This window comes from Juglans microcarpa x Juglans regia, chromosome 6D, assembly GCF_004785595.1.
Source record: "Juglans microcarpa x Juglans regia isolate MS1-56 chromosome 6D, Jm3101_v1.0, whole genome shotgun sequence".
Classification (NCBI taxonomy): Eukaryota; Viridiplantae; Streptophyta; class Magnoliopsida; order Fagales; family Juglandaceae; genus Juglans; species Juglans microcarpa x Juglans regia.
The window spans coordinates 36428916-36448438 of record NC_054604.1 but is presented as its reverse complement, the minus strand read 5'-3'; the positions used below and the strand labels follow the sequence as shown (position 1 = coordinate 36448438).

At 35.4% G+C, this 19523-nt stretch overlaps 4 protein-coding genes across 9 annotated transcripts; 2 read left to right on the top strand and 2 right to left on the bottom strand.

Moving 5' to 3' along the window:
* Positions 1-349: 349 nt before the first annotated feature.
* LOC121236113 lies at positions 350-2348 on the top strand. Of its 4 annotated transcripts, none has more exons than XM_041132617.1 (2): positions 350-502; positions 1190-2348. In XM_041132617.1, exon 2 carries the CDS (start codon positions 1301-1303, stop codon positions 1787-1789), a length of 489 nt encoding a protein of 162 aa, XP_040988551.1. In that variant the 5' UTR covers positions 350-502; positions 1190-1300; the 3' UTR covers positions 1790-2348. The 4 variants fall into 4 exon arrangements, with proteins under 4 accessions (XP_040988551.1, XP_040988549.1, XP_040988550.1 ...); XM_041132615.1 differs by having other exon boundaries at positions 352-506; XM_041132616.1 differs by having other exon boundaries at positions 364-551.
* A 2143-nt stretch (positions 2349-4491) lies between these two features.
* Positions 4492-6273, top strand: LOC121235876 (protein LHCP TRANSLOCATION DEFECT). Its single transcript, XM_041132305.1, has 2 exons — positions 4492-4842; positions 5840-6273. The coding sequence occupies exons 1-2, from the start codon at positions 4582-4584 to the stop codon at positions 6095-6097; spliced, it is 519 nt and encodes a 172-aa protein (XP_040988239.1). The 5' UTR covers positions 4492-4581; the 3' UTR covers positions 6098-6273.
* A 208-nt stretch (positions 6274-6481) lies between these two features.
* Positions 6482-9820, bottom strand: LOC121235590 (probable metal-nicotianamine transporter YSL14). The gene is made up of 5 exons (XM_041131930.1): positions 9319-9820; positions 8937-9100; positions 8710-8807; positions 7791-7983; positions 6482-7627 (listed from the first exon to the last, which is right to left on the bottom strand). Exons 1-5 carry the CDS (start codon positions 9818-9820, stop codon positions 6482-6484), a joined length of 2103 nt encoding a protein of 700 aa, XP_040987864.1.
* A 5462-nt stretch (positions 9821-15282) lies between these two features.
* Positions 15283-18326, bottom strand: LOC121235328 (chloroplastic lipocalin). 3 transcript variants are annotated; one of them, XM_041131676.1, is made up of 6 exons: positions 18088-18282; positions 17684-17928; positions 17362-17485; positions 16579-16818; positions 15995-16285; positions 15283-15676 (listed from the first exon to the last, which is right to left on the bottom strand). In XM_041131676.1, exons 2-6 carry the CDS (start codon positions 17692-17694, stop codon positions 15398-15400), a joined length of 945 nt encoding a protein of 314 aa, XP_040987610.1. In that variant the 5' UTR covers positions 17695-17928; positions 18088-18282; the 3' UTR covers positions 15283-15397. The 3 variants fall into 3 exon arrangements, with proteins under 3 accessions (XP_040987610.1, XP_040987609.1, XP_040987611.1); XM_041131675.1 differs by lacking the exon at positions 17684-17928 and having other exon boundaries at positions 18088-18326; XM_041131677.1 differs by lacking the exon at positions 18088-18282 and having other exon boundaries at positions 17684-18077.
* Between the last annotated feature and the right edge of the window lie 1197 nt (positions 18327-19523).

Below are 19523 nucleotides of genomic sequence, written 5' to 3'. Positions count from 1 at the left end.
ATTTTTTAAAAATTTAAAATTCACAATATTATTAAAAAATATATTTTTAATCCTTCAGTAAAAAAAAAAAAAAAAAAAAAAAAATCTCATTCGGTAAACTTTTTGGTTTCCAAATTCGAGAGTCAAAACATTTCTCTAAATTATGCTAATCTTACTACTCTTCTACTAATATTTTACTAACTTTTTAACTTTTTATTATTTTTAAAAATTTTCTTTTCCTTATTAGTTACAAAAATACTATTAATAAAATTATATATTTTTTAAATTAAAGATGTTAAAATAATATTTAAGAAAAAAAATATATTAAAAGTAGTAAAGTGAGATAAAAAGTTCGTAAGTCTGCCATTACCCCTATAAGGCGACAGTATCATATACGCGTGCAAATTTAGCAACAAAATTTTAAGATCCAAGAATTGTGGGTTTGTCTCGTTGCTGAGTCAGGCAGTTTCAATTTGTCATCTTCAAGCGCGCCTGGAGCTCAAACTTTATGACCCTTTGCTTGGTGGGTAGGCTTCAAATCTCATGCCCTCTGATCTGGAAAGTGTTTCATGGTTAGCTTTTACCATTTCTGGTTGTGGGTACTGATAGTTCGAGGTGGTTTCAAACGATTCAAGGCAATTTTGTGAGATGTAATTGCTAAAAATACCGAAATTTATCTTGTTTGATCTAGACTTAAATCGCCGTGTTGGGTTATAACATTTACCATAGGAAGTAGATTTATATGGTATCTTGAGTTTTCTTGCTTTGATATCAATGGCTGCGGGCCGCGCTGTGTTCACTGCCATTTAATTATTATGGTTAAAGTAGGTGGAGGTTTTCCTTCTTTCCCATTGACCAGCATTTTGATTGGGTTTGCTCAACATTCTGCTCGTAGTTGATTTATCTATAGATATAGTATACATATGAACCCTTAGTCTCTAAACCACTTCCTTAATCAGGTTTGATTAGCAGCATTTGGTATGAACTCTTTTTTTTTTTTTTTTTCTTTTTTTTGTGTGTGTGTTGTCTTAAAGTTTGTAGCTTTCTGGTTGGATTAAGATCTGCTTGTGCTTCAATCTATTGCTACCCTGACTGTAAATTATATTCGGAAACTGCTAAAAAAAATATTGGTAACTACTTCGATACAAAGAAATTCAGATTTATTTCATACCATTGACATCTATATATGTTGTGGTGATTCTATTGGCAGGCTGTTAATCTGCTGTTGTTGCTGCTACATATTTCTTGGCCAGTATTGCAGATATAGAACTTCCCTGCTAAAAGATATCTGCTTAGATCTTTGTTTGAGACTATAGTAAACATGGTTCAGACGCTAGAAGCTATTAAGGGTGGTGGAGGATCCATCAGGGTCGGTACCATGGGATCTATTAGTTCCCTGATGGCGAGGGAACTGGATTCTATTAAATCTGCACCTCGGATGTCCTTATCTTCCCGGACCAAACCTCAGTCAGTACCTGCTTCAGTTCCCTGTGGTGCTACAGCTCCTAAAAGACTACAGCCAAGAAAATCATCGGATGAGCCAAGCAGCAGCTACATTGATCATAGAAGCATTGATATTACCAGGAAAACAAACGGCTACACTAGAAATACCCATCAAATACCAATGCTCATCTCTGATAGTATTAATCTTGATAGAACTCCTAGTAGGGGAAAAACTGACAAGAAAGCATCTAAGATAGTTGAAATTGTGGATATAAAATGTGGGAACCAGGATAGAGCATGGGCTAGCCCCATAACAAATCGTCTCAAGAAGCTGGGATTCTCAAAGCTATCTGAGAGCATTATCTAAGCCTGAAACTTCTTCAGATCTGATTTAAGGTTCCTGTAGCTGAAACCAGAACTTCCAACTGGTAGATTGCTGTCTGAAATTTCCACCATAGAACATATACTTGGTATGAGCCTGCTGCGTTTCTTTTTCTTCTTTTGCGTTGCTATGTCAGATCCAAAAGTGGTTCTGGAATGACTACTAGAGGAGGCCATGGTTGTTATGTGGAACTGAGGCTTCTGTGAGCTACCTTGGCAGCTTAATTCAAGCCGGCTGAAGTACTCAATTTCTTTCATTATCAGGGCTCCGATGGTGCCTCTAGCACCTATTTCTACAGGATTATGTACCGTCATTTCTTGATCAGGGACCTTCATGGCCTTGGTGCTGGATTGACGCATGTTTTGTTTAATTTGTGTGAAGGAGGCTTGTGGATGAAGAGAGGTGGGTTTGGGTCTCGTCTTGGTGGGGAAGTTTTGAGTCTGAGTCATTTGGTTTTGCATTTTTACCTGGTGATTGATGATTCACACGAACTCTTTAGCTTATGTTCTTCATCTTAAATAAAAGACCAGCAGATTTTCCCTGATTGGAGAATAGGAGGGTGACGTGGTCATCATATTCATGTGCTTGCAGTTAAAGCACTTAATTTGCTAACCACTGTACCTTTTTCTAACCACTTAGTCTCCATTTAAATGTTTGCTGTATACTTGGGTTGTGAACATGGATTATGATCAGGATTCGATGGGGGCAGATAGTGCTGCTTCATGTTAAATTGTTAATTATCAAGTATATTATGGCTTTCGAAACTAACACGAGCTCTCCCCACCCTATTAGTATCATATGATGAGATGAGGTGAGGCTCAGAAGGAGGGAGGTATAAGTGCTTTCATGTCCATTTTCAGTAAGCTGTTATTTTCTTTCCATGTCTTCAAGGCAAAAGAAGAAGATGCTACTCACTTGGGTGAAGCAACTTGAGTACTTTCTGGTAGGGGAGAGGACGTTTAGATGATTTCTTCTGCCATCATGTGTTTCTGTGTGTGGCATTCTATTGCAGTTCTAAAACTGTCACAGGAATGACATGATCATCGAAGTTCATTCTACATACCATGTAAATAAATTAAGTTCATTTTTTATTTTTTATTTTTGGGAGCATTCAAGTTCTTGGTTCTCATTAAACCGGCTTGGTAAAAGGAGTAAATGAAAGAAGAAACTGCCTCAGAATTTGGTAAGCCAACTGCGCCAATATATTTAAGGTGGGCGGTGGATAAGTTCAGACTCTCATATTAACAACGAAAAAGCAGATGAAAAAGGTGAGGTTGGCAAGGAAAACGAGCTTAATTAGAAAAGAAAATGTATTTGTATCAGTTCATAGCCGCAGCACATAAGACAGCTCGTGCTGCGGTAAAAATATATATATATATATATTGTGAGGTGTGCTGCGGCTGTAAGCTGATGTATAAAAATACTTATTAGAAAATGTGTCATTGTACTCTTAGCAAGGACTGTTCATTAGAAGGTGAAAGAAATACCATTTATTGTTGGTTGTGTTCTTGGTCAAACTCAAAAAAATGAACACGCATGACCAGTTTGTAACTGCCAACTCTCGCCTATCATTTATGCAAGATAAATTACAGTTACAGTTATAAGTGTATATTTATTACACAATTATTTTGAAAAAAATAAATGCATATGAGATTTATATAAAAAAAAAAATTAATTTTTTAATAATAGATCTTATTCTTTTTTAAAGTAATTATACAATACTTACATACTCTACGATTATATATAACATTACTCTTTATACAAATGAAAATACCTTTTTACTTTTGTTTTCTTATTGTCAGTGTGAAACGGTGAGCAAGTTGGAAAGGATGATGCAGAAACTGCCGGTACCAGAGTTAAATGGTTAAAGAAAACCCAAATAACAATGCCGTGTTGCTGTGGCAATGTATGGCTCAGGTCCGATATCCCTTCTTCTTTGTTAAGAAGTCTCACACAATTTATGAATAAATTCATTCTGATTTTTATAAAAAGTTATCTCATTCGTTCTATTAAATTTTTTATAGAGATAAATAAGTATCTTTATATAGTATCAGAGTCAAGTTAATCTATAATCGATGATGGGCTCCTACAACCTACCCACGATGATCGTACCAAAAATACTGACCTATACGTGAGGGGGCGCGTTGAGAAGTCTCACACGATTTAAGAACAAACTCATCCTGATCTTTATAAGGAGTTACTTCACTCTTTCTATTAAATTTTTTATGAGGAGAAATAAGTATCTATATTCTCAAACATCACATTTATCAACTTTTTAAGCCAATAAATAACAACTTTGGAGTATAATTTTTTTTCTTTTTTAATCACAATCTCATCCCAATTTACTCATTAGTAGAATTATAAACTAAATTGACAGTTCACTTGATTGGTGACATATTAATATAAAGCAAATATAGTAAATCTTGTCCATTCTATAATCACAGCTTTTGTAAGCTCACCGCTCACGTTGTACAGAGAATGAGTTTATTTTATTCTTAAGTCAATGAATATTTTAATCTACGTCATTTATATAATAAAATTTGATTTATAAAATTTAAATTTTAAAATAAATTCTTTCATAAAAAAAATAACATCAACAAAAGTGAACCGATGATTCTTGAAATAGCCTACTAATCGAACGGCAAAGATCATATATGCAAGAAAACATAAAAATAATGATTCACACTCTAACATTACTTCCTCCGCTGACGAGTGGATAGAGCCGAGGGTGTGGTAAAGCAGAGTACTTTGCGTTCAGGTTCTCTGGAAACTCAGCTATGGCCTCAATCCCATGTATCACCCGCTTATCTGTCACCTTCAAGCCTTCCGTTGCTCCTCCTCCTTTGTCCAAATTCCACTCCCGGTTTTTGGGCATCCGAAATAGGCTCGGGTGGGTCGGACACTATGGAATCGGACCCTCCAATGGCTCTAGAGCCAAGTGCTGGTTCAAGTTTGGTAAAAGTGGCGTTGATGCTGAAGGTGCGGGCATTTACGGCAGTCAAACCCGTGAAGACTTCGATAGAGATGATGTCGAACAGGTTATTATCTTTTTCCCTCTAACTTTTCTCTGTTTACGTATTATGTTTGTCTGTCTGTTGGAGATAAATGTAGCTAGTTGTTATTGTTATTTTTTTTTATCTTTCAAGAGCTCTGTGAAAGTAGTGTGTGGTCGTTAATTAAATGGAATCTGTCGAAATTGGACTCCGAAGATTGACAATAGATTTCTGATTTTATTTCATGGTTCTATTCAAGTTGTATTGATCTACAACTTGGTGTACATATCTGTGGTCAGAAGATGGAACACAGATGTTTGTGTTCAACTTCATCATATTCTTAATTAATTATAATCTGAATATAACCTCAGACGGCTCTGCAATATGTCACATTAAGGATGTCTGACATTATTACAAGTGCTAATAAGAATTTGCCATAATGTTTTTTTTTCTTGTAAGCAAGTTGCTATATCTTGCCAATATAAGCAAATGAAGATGCTAGGAATGAAAATTGTAAATTTTTCTCGAGAAGAGCAGATTGTGGCAATGAGTACATAGAAAATTGTTCTCACTTGTGAAATTTGAACCTTAATAGATAGACTTCCCTTTACATAGAACAGTTGACAGTATCAGACATCAAACAAGATATTCGACGATAGAATACCATTCACAATTTCTAGAAATTCTAAAACAGGTAGCTAGGTGAAGTATATTATCAAAAGGGAAGTTTTGCGCCCCAATTGGATAATTAGGTTCTGATAGATCGAGGTTGCTAGCCAGCCTGAAATTCTAGCTAGGTTTGATATGTTTTTTGGCTCTTGGGATTTCTCAAAATAAAACAATGAATCGTAATTCTACTGATTTATTCGTTGGCTAATTAGTAAGGTCACCTTTTCATATGTACCAAATAAACAGACATGACCTGAAAGAGATTAATTAATATCCTGAGGTTGATTAATCATACTCTTATTGTGGTCAAGGAAAATAGTCTCAAGTACAGCGACAATGAAAAATTTATTGCTGACATTTTTCTACTTTGCAGTATTTTAATTACATGGGAATGCTTGCTGTGGAAGGTTCATATGATAAGATGGATGCTCTTTTAAGCCAAAACATCCACCCTGTGGACATCATATTGATGATGGCTGCCTCAGAAGGTGACAAGCCAAAAATTGAAGAGTTGCTAAGAGCTGGAGCTAGTTACACAATCAAGGATGCCGATGGACGGACTGCCCTTGACAGGGCTGCTAGTGATGAAATCAAGGACTTCATTCTGAGTTTTTCAGTTCAGAAGGCATAAACTAGATGTTTTTTTTTTTTTTTCCTGGTTAAGAGAGAGAGAGAGAGAGAGAGAGAGAAGAAATGAAATATGAGTCCTATCATTTAGTCTTTTTTCCCCACGAAATCGCAAGTTTCATTAAACTGTATTATGACCTTATTATAAAGAGAGAATATGAATTGCTGTCATCTAAAGTACGATTTCATTCAAAGGCATGCTTTTATGTAAAGTATAAGAAGGAATGAAATTGATTAGTTTTTACCAAAGTGATCATCTCCGATATAATTACAAAGTATTTGGAAACTCAATTTTTATATAAAATCTGCTATAACAATTCTGCTATAACTAAAAATGAAGTGGTGCCATGCTAGCTTGCTTTTAATTAGCATGCAAGAGTTAAGAGTACTAAGACTGCCCTGCAGGTAAAAACGATGCGCATGCAGGGGGCTGAAAATTAACCAAAGTGAGTATGGAGTCCAGCAAAATCCAAAACCCATCTCCACAAATCAAAGCAGTCGCAACCATGGGTGAATATGCATCAGCCTTAGCCTTGTTCTTCTTCCTCCACAGAAAAGCTATCAAGGACCCAATGCAGAAACTGATAGAAATGTAGCCTCCAATATGGAATGGTACACCCATTGCTATCGGAATTGGAACATATTTCGCCACCTTCTCCGGTAAAAGCTCTTTGATTATATTGATGACGATGGCTGCAATGAAGAAAGCGACGCCAAAATGCACCGCGTACATTGGCAAGCCTTTAAGTCCTTCCAGACCACCAGTGATTGCACCTTCTCTAAAATATGGAGCCATAAAGACCGAAAAGGTTGATCTAGGACCACCGAAACCACTATAATGTGATTGGTAGTATTTAAAGATTAAAGGAGTGACAATGCAGCCAATCATATTCCCAAACACTTTGGTCACCAATATAGACCTTGAGGAAGCTAGGGTTAAGTATCCAGTTTTCAGTTCTGACATGAGTTGAGAAGCGGGGCTGATAAAACTCATCAACACCCCACAAGCAACTAGAGCCACAAGAACACCGCCATGACTGACTCCAGCCCAAGCTCCAAAGATGAACATGGCCAACCTTCCAAAACTTGCAGTAGGGTTCATGTCGGTCAGGCCGGCGACGTGTGCTCTGCTGAAAGCTACAGGACTGGCAACTGCGTACATGCACAAGACGTAGTACCATTTGACAGGAGGAAAGATTATAGGAAGTGATATTGCAGAGACAGCCACAAGAGCAACAACGCCGACTATTGCTACCTTGGTTGGGATAAACTCGTTGAGGAAGTTTTGGGTCCTGATCATAGTATCAGTACAGCAATTAGTACTATCAATATCATTGCTCTCATGATCCGGGTCAGAGCATCGGGGCCCAGAAATATTAACGGGAAGATGATGAGGATGATGATGATTATCAGTACTGCCACTGATCACAGCGGTAGTCCCTTTGTTCCTTGATTTGCAGATCAAATTAGCAACAATGTATTTGAGGATGTGGAACGTGCTGTCACCGAGGATTATTGCCAAACCAAGGGTGAACTGCACGTACATATCATGCATGTTTAAGAAAGAAATTAAAAATATCTCAAAAAAGAAAAGAGAGAGAGAGACTTGCATGCAGCACTCATGGTTAATATATAATTAATGACTCAAATATATATATATATATATAATTAATTAGGAATATTGAACAAGACTTTACTCTGTAACCGCCAAAGCCACGGTAGTCAAAGCGCGCATCCACAACTGAATCGTACCAGATTCCACGTTTACTTCGTAAAAATGGGAACAAGATTCCCCAAGAAAGAATTGATCCAACTAACAGCGAAAAGGTTGTGCTGTACGGGCACAACATGCCTACCCCAACATGTACAGTGTAGAACTCGAAATAGAAGCTGATCATAATGTTGCCACAAGATCAAAATATTAGTGCATGCGTACAATATTATTATAATTAGCCATAACAAGGTTATTATATTAATCGTGAACAAATCTACAATGTGTGTGTAAATTATCATCCATGCGTGATCATTTCTTAAATCAATAATGTTATGCTCATATGAACTTTTAACTTTACCCCGTCTTAGATAGAGTGTGGGGTTATTTAATTCTGTATTTTGACAAAATGTGGATTTGTTAAATTTATTTTAAGACAGAATGCTGTCTCTCAGATAATTTATCTATAGAGAGTTACAACAATGAATTAGATTATATCAATTACAAATAAATATGTGTATTAAAAAATTTTAAAAGTAATAATTGCCTTGTATTCTGTATATCTCATGTCAAGATGTAATGCCAATGAATGGAGTTGTTCCGCTTTCAAAAAAAAAAACTAAGCACGTACGTACGGACGTACCTCTTATCTCGTGCTGCGAAACCAAATATGGGTAAGTTAGAAAACCCACAATTCTTCCCACCGGTAAACATCCACAAGAAACAATTCCAAAAGAAGCTAATGGAGAAGAACTTTCCTAATGTTAATAGTCGTTTCCTGTTATAGAAGAAAGAGTTTAGATGGCTTATTTTTTTTTTATTGGGGGGGGGGGGGGGGGGGGGGGGGGGGGGGGGGGGGGGGGGGGGGAAGAGAGACAGAGACACAGAAGCGACGGCAATAGTACCTGGCGAACTTGCTGTTAAGAGGAGAGTGGATGGTGTTCAGAAGGTTACCAACTGAATCCGCAGAAGGGTACAGCAATTTGAGGTTTAAGATCATATACTGAAGACCAAGATCAGTAGAGTTTAAAATAAGAAAAAAAGGAATGGGAGATATATTAGAGGGGGAGAGAGAGAGAGAGAGAGAGAACTGGTAATTTGTATAGATATAATAATGTAAGTACGTACGTACCCTTCTAAGAGGGATCATAAAGAAGAAGCCGGAGAAACTTGTAACAAATAAGAATGCGATTATCCAGGCAGTGCCTGGGTCCTTAATGTTCTGCGGGTCATTACCTTCTGGATATCTTGATGCTATAATACTGCTCATGGCAAATATGTAGTTCCCTAACCCACCTGCAATATCCATGCATGTATATATGATCGGTTCAAATTATAAAATAAGAAATTAAAACCAATATTCAAATTATTCAAATCGTAAGAATATCGATCCTACTAGCGAGCAATATTATTGCATAAATACTCTCTAGCTAACTAGTAGTACTGAAAAGAAAAGAGAAGAAAACAGTGTCAAATTTTGTGAAAAAACATATATAAATTTGAACAGGGGGTACCGCTGACAGTAATGCCGGTGATTGCAACCACACAAGATTGAATCATAGCATTCTCTTGCCTTGTAAAAGGTTGTCCTACAATCCCACTTGTTTCAAGGATCATGAGCCATCCTTTGATGAAGGAGTATCCAACCACCGGGGCATATATATTCACAGAGCTAACAACTCCTGTAGACAAAGATTCCTTAATCGACAGTATAGAGAAGAAAGTCCCCAGCCCCACGCTCACGATCAAAGATCTCAAAGTTATCTGATTCGTCCATGTCGGAACCTCCTTGTCATTGAATCCAATTTCTACCATCGGCATTGAGGAGCCTCCAATAGCATCGTTTCCACGGCTACCATCTTTTGCCAACCTTTCGTATTGCGGACTAGGGATGTTGTCCCTTGTGCCATTGTAGTCGGAATACTGCTGCTCGTGCTCTTCAGACGTTGTGGACTGCATTGAGCGGTGCCGGGGTACTTTTGCTTGTGTGCTTGAGTTTGTGTCTATGGTTTCCATAGGATCAGGCCAGTTGTGGTACGAAGGGATCCTGCGTACAGCATCCCTTTTATCATGGTGGTTTTATCCTTTGTTTCATTGGTTTTAGGGGAGTGAGATTCTGGAGAGTTTCTGTTGCAAAGATCAATATTATAAGAATATGAAGAATAAGTTAAGTTCGTTCATACTTCGTCAACATCGATCAAAACTAATTAACCGAAGACACCTCAATCTTACCAAAAGTAGACATCTCTATCTGCATTGAATAATATATAATCTCGATCTTCACATGCATGCAGGTATTATATCATATATGACGGCTAAAATGATGCAGACACGACTATTTTCAACTTTTATTCAATAATAATTATTGTTAGTATTTATTTTTAATAACATTTATTTCTTACCGTTACTTTTTACGTTTCTTTCTCTCATAATTTGTTGATCTCATAATTTATTGATAGTTAATAGCATTTCCGTTGGAGAGAGTTTGTGTCTTTTTAAGGCTCTTTTATTTTAGGAGATGAGAGATTAAAATTAAAAAATTAAATAAAATATTGTTAGAATATATTTTTTAATATTATTTTTATTTTAAGATTTAAAAAATTAAATTATTTATTTTATTTTATATTAAAAATTAAAAAAATTATAATAATTATATTAGATAAGATGAGATTTGAAAACAAACCAGCCCACGTGATCTTTGGATTTCAAGCAGTTTAATTTATTGCTTTAACGGTTTTTCGGACTTTGTTTTTAACGGGCTAATTGTAATAAAGTTTCCGTTTCTTTGTGATTAAACATGGCATTAAAGGATTGATAAAGTTGGCTCCTTAATTTATTTCATTTTATTCATTTTCCCGGTTACGTCTATGAACTATATCTTTATATTGTTTAGTTCTTTGTACAGTACGATTGAGGAAAAAATACATTAGAGAAAACAAGCTAGTGAAAGTATATTTTTTAGAAAAAATGATATTCGTAGGAGACTTTGCGCAGGGATCGCACAGGCCTGCCTGCGTGGAAAATAAAATGATATGTTTCGCACGAACGATTCATCTAGTTTCCCTCCTCTATCTCCCTTCTCCATTCAAATCATCTCACTCTCCTCACTCTCCTCCATCAGTTCTTCATTTTCACTATCCTCCATCTCCGAAGTGCAGCCAAGAGTCAAGATGGGTTCAGAGCCTGAGAGCCATCTCCCTCCCTCCTCCATGTCGCGACCCAAAGAGCCATCTTGATTCCGCGAAGGTACTCTCTCTCTCTCTCTCCCCCTCCGTTTGTTCTTAATTTTGTTTGTTCTTATTTACTTGTTAGCTATTTTCTAATCAATCTATCACATAATCCTAAAAAATGTCTGCTTAGACTCAGTCTTCATAGCATAACTTCTATTATCCCTCTTATTTGTTGGAATTGAACTTTGTAGATTGGGTTTATCGGGAGACTGGACTACCAGAAAGGTATCGACTTGATCCGGTCGGCAATTCCAGAAATAATGGAAGACGATGTACAATTTGTAAGTGAATCTTTGGTGAAGATTTTCAAATAATTTGGCTCCACATTGAAGTCATGCTCCCTTTACATTGCTCGTGCTTTCTATATGCTTGAGATTATGCTTGGTTCTAGGGATCTGATGTTTGAAGATTGGATGAGAGCAATTGATTGCGTTGTTTTTTATATAAATTTTTTTTGGGTAGCAATTGCTTGGCTATGGGTTGGATTTTATTTTTTTTGGAGATTGAGTTGGATTTAATGTCCCAATTTCTCATAAGATAACTGCAGGGTATTTCAGAATTTCTTTTTCATGGTTTATATGTTCCTTCAATAAATGATGGCACCAACTCATTGTGGTTTTGGAATGATCAGTCGTGACATACTATTGATGCCCTCAAGGCTTGAGCCCTGTGGGCTAAATCAATTGTATGCAATGAGATATGGAACTGTATGTGGTTCATGACACTGGGGGACTCAGAGTAAGTCTAAACAACCAAGAAATTTATTGCAGTTGTTTTTTATATGGATTATTTCTACTCAATCCTCCTCTTCTATTTGTCTCAGGAAGGCAAAGGTGAAGGTACATGATATGTATGCCTCTTTTGGGCTCTTGGCTGAATGATTTTTTTTTTTTTTTTTTTTTTTTTACAATGAGAGAAAGGAAATGTAGAATATCTCAACTTCACACTCAGACTTTCCCAATTATACACAGATGGATGATATAGAAGGGCCTCTTCTAGATTAATGCAGGACAAATTCAGGTACTAAGTTATAATGATGTAATCATTGTCACCAAGTTCTAGTTTTATAGCCAATATTTCCTGGACCATTTGGTAATTTTACAATTATGTGGTGGACCTGTTTGGTTGATATTGGAAATTGAGAATTGGGGTTTGGTCTGAGTCCAGCTTTAATTCATTCCCTTTCATCATAAATGGGCAGGGCATATTATTTTAGTTGGTGATGAGATATGTCCAAATATTATAGTGCTTTATTATTGAAGGTCAGAAGAACTCAATTTGCTTGCTATTTTCTGTAGCTTATAATTTATACTAATTATTTTATGAATACTTGCATTTTCTTGTACAGTTCATTTCACTTGGTTTTTTGCAGTTTGGCAAAGAGAAAAAGAACTGATGTGTTTGCATTTTCTTATACAGTTCATTTCACTTGAGAATAAGCCAATGGCATCTGATGTGTTTGCCATTAAAACTCATGGATTGGAAGCTTTCTTGGGCAAATAGTAGTGAAGACAGAGAAAAAGAATTGGTAAAGATAGAAGCTGACTTGCATCAGAAGGGGGAAATGCTTCAGAAAACAGGGGGAGAAATTGTGAAGAGGGAGTTGAAAGTCCACAACAAAGAAGTTGAAATTAGAAGACAACAAGCATACATTCAGCGTGAACGCACACTACTTCGTGTCTATTGGGTTATTACCATACTAATAAACATGCACTTCATACAATCAAGATGAAGCCCCGCTTAATGGAAACTTTGTACATTGTATGTTAGGGACTATTTGGAATGTTATGTATTATATAATTATTTGAAATGTTGTATATTACGGAACTATTTGAAATGTTGTGTATTATGGAACTATTTGGAATGTTGTTGTGTACTATGAGAATATGTCACTGGACACAGGTTGATTTATAGAACCACAAAAAAACTTCTTTCATTTGTAGAAACTGATAAATCTTATATAACAAAATATTTATCATCTTTTTTATAATCACTTGCTCACAATTCACATATCGCAATCACTCACTCACATATTGTTTACAATCATAATACCAAAAGAGAAAATACACTCAATAGATCTTGAAATCATAAACCAAAATCCCCAAGATCTAGCTGTGCTCTACTCTCATTATCCAGCTGACTTCCATCCACCCCAAGATGCATTTGTGAAGATAATAACACAAAGTTTAGCAGTTATAAACTAGAGATGAAACAAAATCAAGTACCATAATATGAAGTAGAGATGAAACAAAATGGAATCATTAAGTATAATTTCTTGAATCGCAATCACTGGTTTGCCAAACTAGGTTCCAATATAATCAAAAATCTCGGGGATGTTTCCACGTGACTAATACCAAAAAAGTAGATGAAAGTAATCCGATTAGTTTCAAATAAAAATGAAATATAATTTAAATATGAAGAGTTTGTAAACTTGAATGGGAACACTCTCTTGTGTCCCAACCAATGCTTCACCAAACAAATTCCTACATGTGTCAACAACTTCAGTATCTCCTCCACTCGGTTACGAATAAAAAACAAAACCATGTTACATTTAAAAAACAACGAAACAAAATCTATAACAAAAAGTTAATGATTAATTACTTGTCTACATTTTCTCTTTTGCGTAACCTTTCTCGTTTTGGCCTTGCACACTTTTTCCATTATGGAAGCTCTCATTCCCTTTCTCCATCTATCTAGAGAATAGTCATGAGAATCTAATAAGCTTATCAAACCTACTAGTTCAAGTATAAGGCTCTTTGAGCTGACATAACAATGATTCCAGTGACATATATCAAATTCATGGATGCAGGAGTTTTTGTAAAACTACACTAAGAATAAGGAACATAAATAAAAGAAAAATAGCTAATGATAAGATTGCAAAATGGATAAGCTCACAAGACCTGCTTAAAAAGTGCTCTGTTGTACGATGCATAGAGTCATCAAACCATCTCCAAGGGCTTACAAATAAAATCACAAGTTCAAAAGAGGAAGTGTGGCTTTGAAAATAAGTGCTCAGAATAAATAAATGACAACCACAGCTCAGGGAAATGACCATTATTGTAAAATCACAATATAAGATTTCTATCACATTATTCAAATAAAAACATAATCAAGAAAACAAAAATCTAAATTTGAACCCATCAAAATCAAAACATTAACATGGAATGTTTCCATAAGGATTCATAGAAAAAAAAATTAAAAAAAATGTGGAAACCATTTCGTTTCTCATCACAAACCTATAGCATTCCTTTAATCGAGACAACAAAAAAAATTAAATCCCATATGAACTAACAAAACCAACACCTTTGGAAATCGCTACAAATTAGGAGCATCATATCTATTAATAAAATTTTAAAGCAAAAAGGGAACCATTTGGACAGAAACAAAAGAATCAGAAAGGATAAATAGATTGAGAGATTACTAACCTTGGGTGGCAAATGAGTGCAATGCAGCCTAGCCAAGGAATGGGTCGCGGAGGAACAATAAATTTGAATGGGTTTCAAAAATGTGTTGCGAAAATCAGTGTTTTTGAGTGAATGAGGGAAACGAACATGAATGATAAGGAAATACAATTCTTCTATGGGAATGATGAACACCTATGTTCGTGTTTGTGAGTTTCACCTTCTCAGTTCAGTTCGCGAGCAATTGTCATCTTTTTTTCTTTTTTTTTGTATTGTACTTGACGTGGCCTAAAGACTCATTCGTGCGCAATCCCTATGCCAACTTACCTGCCTGTAGAAGAACGGATTTTTTAGAGAGTATTAATTTTCCAGATAAAAGAGAGGTACTGTTCTTTTAAGTGGAGCTTTAGACTCAACTACTTGTGCATAATAACCTTGAGTAATACGACGATCAGTTGAACTGTTGTATCATAGAGGAGTCAAGTCAAAAGAAATTCTGCCTTACCAGTTAATTTGAAACTTTGTACATCGCAGAGAGTTTGAATCTCTTTAAAGAAAGCGAAATTTTCATGCTTTAGTCCAAACTGGTTTCGTTTGAATGTTAATTTTATTATAATTTTTTATTATATTATTGTGTATTTGACCAACAATTATTTTATTGAAGAGATATATAAAGATCACAACTATTTATATAAATGCATGGGTAATAACTATATAGGTCTAGAAATATTAATGCCTCGGATCGTTTGAGGTAGGGCTTCTGGATGGCCCGAATCGTCCGGAAAAACTGCCAACTGGACAAATGCAAACTGATTTCATGTACTGATTTTTCAGCAACGAGCATATATTAATCAATGGCGTTGAATTCCTTATTTAAATTATGCACGCGACCCCACATAGTTAACTCTGTTGCTCTATGATGTAAGGCACAAAAGCACGCCCACAATTTATTGACCCGATAACTACTTAAAATACAGCTCAAAGAGCTTCTTCAGAGTATCAAATACACTAGTAAATGGATTTAGTTCGATGGCAGCCTTCAATTCAAGATCAGGGAATTGGTTGGTTAGTGCCTGTTGCATTCGAGACATGGACATCATTGCGGCTAACTGACTGTCTGACATTACCTCACAGTCTTGTGGAGTGTCCTTGATCTTGCTCGGATCATACCCAAAGTTCGCCAAGTAAGCTTTGTACTTCTCTATGAATTCAGGTCCAGGGTCGGGTTTCCTTGAGTAGATCTGAAAATATTGACGCCAAATTAAGAATATACTTCACAACTATAAATCTTTAAAGAGAAATAATACTTGCAGTCGTGAATGTACAAGCGCCATACAATCACTTTAAAAAAAATGAACAAATATGGAACTCATATGAAAAAAAATTAATTTTTTAATAGTAGATTTCACTCTTTTTCAAAACGACTACACGGCACTTGTACACTACATGCAGCATTACTCATCTTTATAAACCTGATCCTCATATTGACTTATTGAGTGCGAAGACGTGACAACAAAATATCACTTGATCAAATGACATGATAGCCAGTCGGCGATTACCTGAATAAAACTTCTGTCTTTTGCTCCCGAAACAAGAGAAAAATTGTCGTAATCAGTAGCAATCACATCATAAGGCTCCTTGGGGATAAATGGTATCGTTGGAAAACGAAGATAACATTTCTCTTTTATCATCTCCTGCTTCTCTAGTTGACTCTCATTTTTATCCAAATCTTCTTCTGAAAGGCATTGAACCTTTCCCCTAATGCCGGTAATATATCCATTGGGTCCTCCATGAACACAAAATGTATCGACTTGGATAGAGGGTGTCTCCATATCATATGTATATACACCCTGCAATTTGATATATAAGCATATTTAGAAGCCAGAAATTTGCGGGCAAGCAAGTATTGAGTGAAAGACCCAATATAAAATGATCTGTCATAAGATAATAAAAGAACCCAACATATCTTAGAGACAAGAAATGCAGATACAGGTTTTGGATAGAGCTATTTGCTTGCACTATCTAAAATAAATAAATTTCTGTATGACAATGAGCTATAAAACGGATTGTTTATGAAAACCAGTCTCCCAATAGATAAATGTCTTCACTGCAAGCCACTATCATACATCATACCTCCCCTTACCTGAGTACAGTGACAGTCTTCTTGCCCTTGTCCCGCAAATCCACGTTTGAGTGAAGCAACTTCAAACCATCTTCCCAAATATCTAGTGGGGTCAAAATCCTTGGTTGTCATACCTCTTATCATCATTAGTTTCCTGCCTCTTTCATCAGAACCCTCATCAAGTGGAAGAGTTGGTGTGCCATCCAGGACATTAGCAAGCTGGCATATGTTGGATTGATGAGATAGATCCGCTGCAACAACCTGCCCAAAAAATAGATGGCTGATTTAGAAACAGCTCATGTCCATCATATGGAGGTATATGCCTAGTTTTTTGCGATAATCTCTAGTCCTCTGGCTCCTGGAAATTCACTAGCACATCTAGTCTTAGACAAGATTCCCTGTCATTATGGAATCACAGGATCCTGTACGGTTTATAAGAAAAAAATGAAGAAAATATCAATACAAAAAGGGTTCTGTAAAGGGAGACTCCCTATCGTTCAACTAGATCTTAAACGAAACATAAACTCAGAGTATATCCTTATTTTATCGGAATAAACTCAGAGTACATCCTTTAAACAAGTTTCTAACCATATGGGATGGGAAAGGATAGGAAGAGAATGTAACCGGAGGAGTTTTGGCCTATAATATTGTAATTATAAGGTTCCCTTTATAATCATTGGTCTATAATGCAACTTACAACATGCCAGGTAGTGATGAAAATGTAATGTTTCTTTTAAAGTCGGGCACTTTACACCATATCTCAAATTATTCAATGCCAGCACCTGCAGCAGCACAAATGCTAACCTGGTGTGTCTGAGAGAGAAAGATTATCGAAGCAGCAATCCCGGATAATACATGTTTGGTCACAAGCTTACTGGCTATAGTGTGCTCAGAAGAGCACTTGAGCATTATTTTTCCTCCCATTCCCCTGTATGGGCTGCAAACAGATGGTTACTCTATACATTTCATTGGGGCCATAAAAATTAAAAAATAAACAAAAACATAAATTTACATGCTAAAACAGCAGATAATTGAGAGAAAGTCCCAAGTATATACATTAATTGGATCGGAAAGGAAAGAGACAAAATGAAATTTACTAGAACAGATATTTCAAAATGAAATTTACCCATTGCACATGCACCATTCTCAACCAATAAGAGTGTAGAATTTATAATTCATTTAATTATTTCGCTTATCTTTCTATAGATTCTCTTATTTCTGAGTTTCCTCAATCAAATGTTACAATGTCTCCACCATTAGAATACAACATGAACTGGCAGATCGAGCCTCAAACTCTAACGACCAATCCAATCCAAGCTTCCCATTGATTCCCGATGCTTCCGCAGCGACCAAAGGAGCATTAGAGAAACTCTAGAAAACCCGATACTTCAGATAGTTACAAGATGAAAACAATACTAGAGAAAAGAGAAAGCATTCAGCAAAGGATCAGTTTTGTTCCTAATTGCAAGCAGAAAACGGAATGGGACCCCGATCATAGTTTTATGTCAAAAATAGGGAAAACCGGAAAACCTGGGATTTGGAGGAGACGAGGAACAACATTGAAGGAGCACTGGTGATGTTTGAAGAACCTGTACCATTCCTTATGCTTTCTTTTTAAAGCTTCAGTTTTTTTTTTTTTTTTTTTTGTACCTTTTTTGTTTTCAGGTTAGTTCCGAGCTTCAGACTTCAGTCACCCACCATCTCTCTCTCTCTGTATCTCTATAGTCTCTTTCTCCTCCCAAAAAATCTTCTCGAAACGTGTCATCTGGTGTCTGGCGCGGACGGCTTCTTAACGGATTATTTTAATTTCGATTATTTTTTTGGCTTTTAATATTAATTATCAGTGTAAAGGCCAATAAAAGAAGGTGATGGGTTCTTTGTATTTTTATTCTTATAGTTGTATAATATTTGCCAAGAAATTTAAAAAAAATTAAGAAAAATTATTTCAGTGTTAATATTATTTTGAAGCAAGCCCTTTTGGAATAGAAAATGAAAAAAAAAGACCATGCAATCTCTACTTTACATGAAGAATGTAAAAAAAAAAAAAAAAAAATATCAATCATTTTGTTCTTATTTCTCACACATTTTAGGCCATTACTAGACCAAACCCATGAATCACAACAAGTATTTATAAACAGTTTATTTATATTTTAAAGTAAAACACTTTAAAAAAATTAAAATGAGCTATTACAAACTCTTCTATTTTATATTATTATTATTATTATTTTACTTGAATAGAACGTGTGTAAATAGAGATAAGAGTTGGGCTATTCTGTTGTTAGAGTAGGCTGCTCTATTTGACTGATAGTTACTTTTTGTAATTTTTTTTTTTCATTTTTCTATTTATATATTTTTTAATATTTTTAAATATTTTTAAAAAATAAAAAAATATACAATACACTTAAAATTATTTTATTAATCATTAAATAAAAAAGTTAAAAAAAATTATTTTTCCGAGCAGAGAGCGATATCAATTGGTGGGCAACTCGAGCGAAGGAACAGGACAAGCAACTTGAAAAAAAAGGAGAAAAAATCTTTAAAGCCGTAACTTGTAGAGTCCAATGCATAGAATGAGTCAAAACCAACAATGTTCAACAGGATTGAGTGAATTAACCCCTCAAGGCAATTGGCATTGAAAGCATACAAGAGAACGGCAAATTGATTAATTTTCAAAATTTATTATGCATCATCTATTATTTACTCTCAGCATTCTCTTTAGCTTGGTTAAAATTTAATAATAATTAAACTTTAAGCCAATATATGCCAAAAGAGTAGTGCTACATCTCTCGAGAGATGTAGCCCGAAAGTCCACCGAACAGGTAAAAGTATTTTTTTATTTTATTTTATGTATTTTTTTAATCATTATAAACATTTATAAAAAAATAAAAAATTTACAATATTATTAAAAAATATTTTCTTAATCATTAAGTAAAAAAAAAAAAAAAAGGATTTTCGGGACACATCTT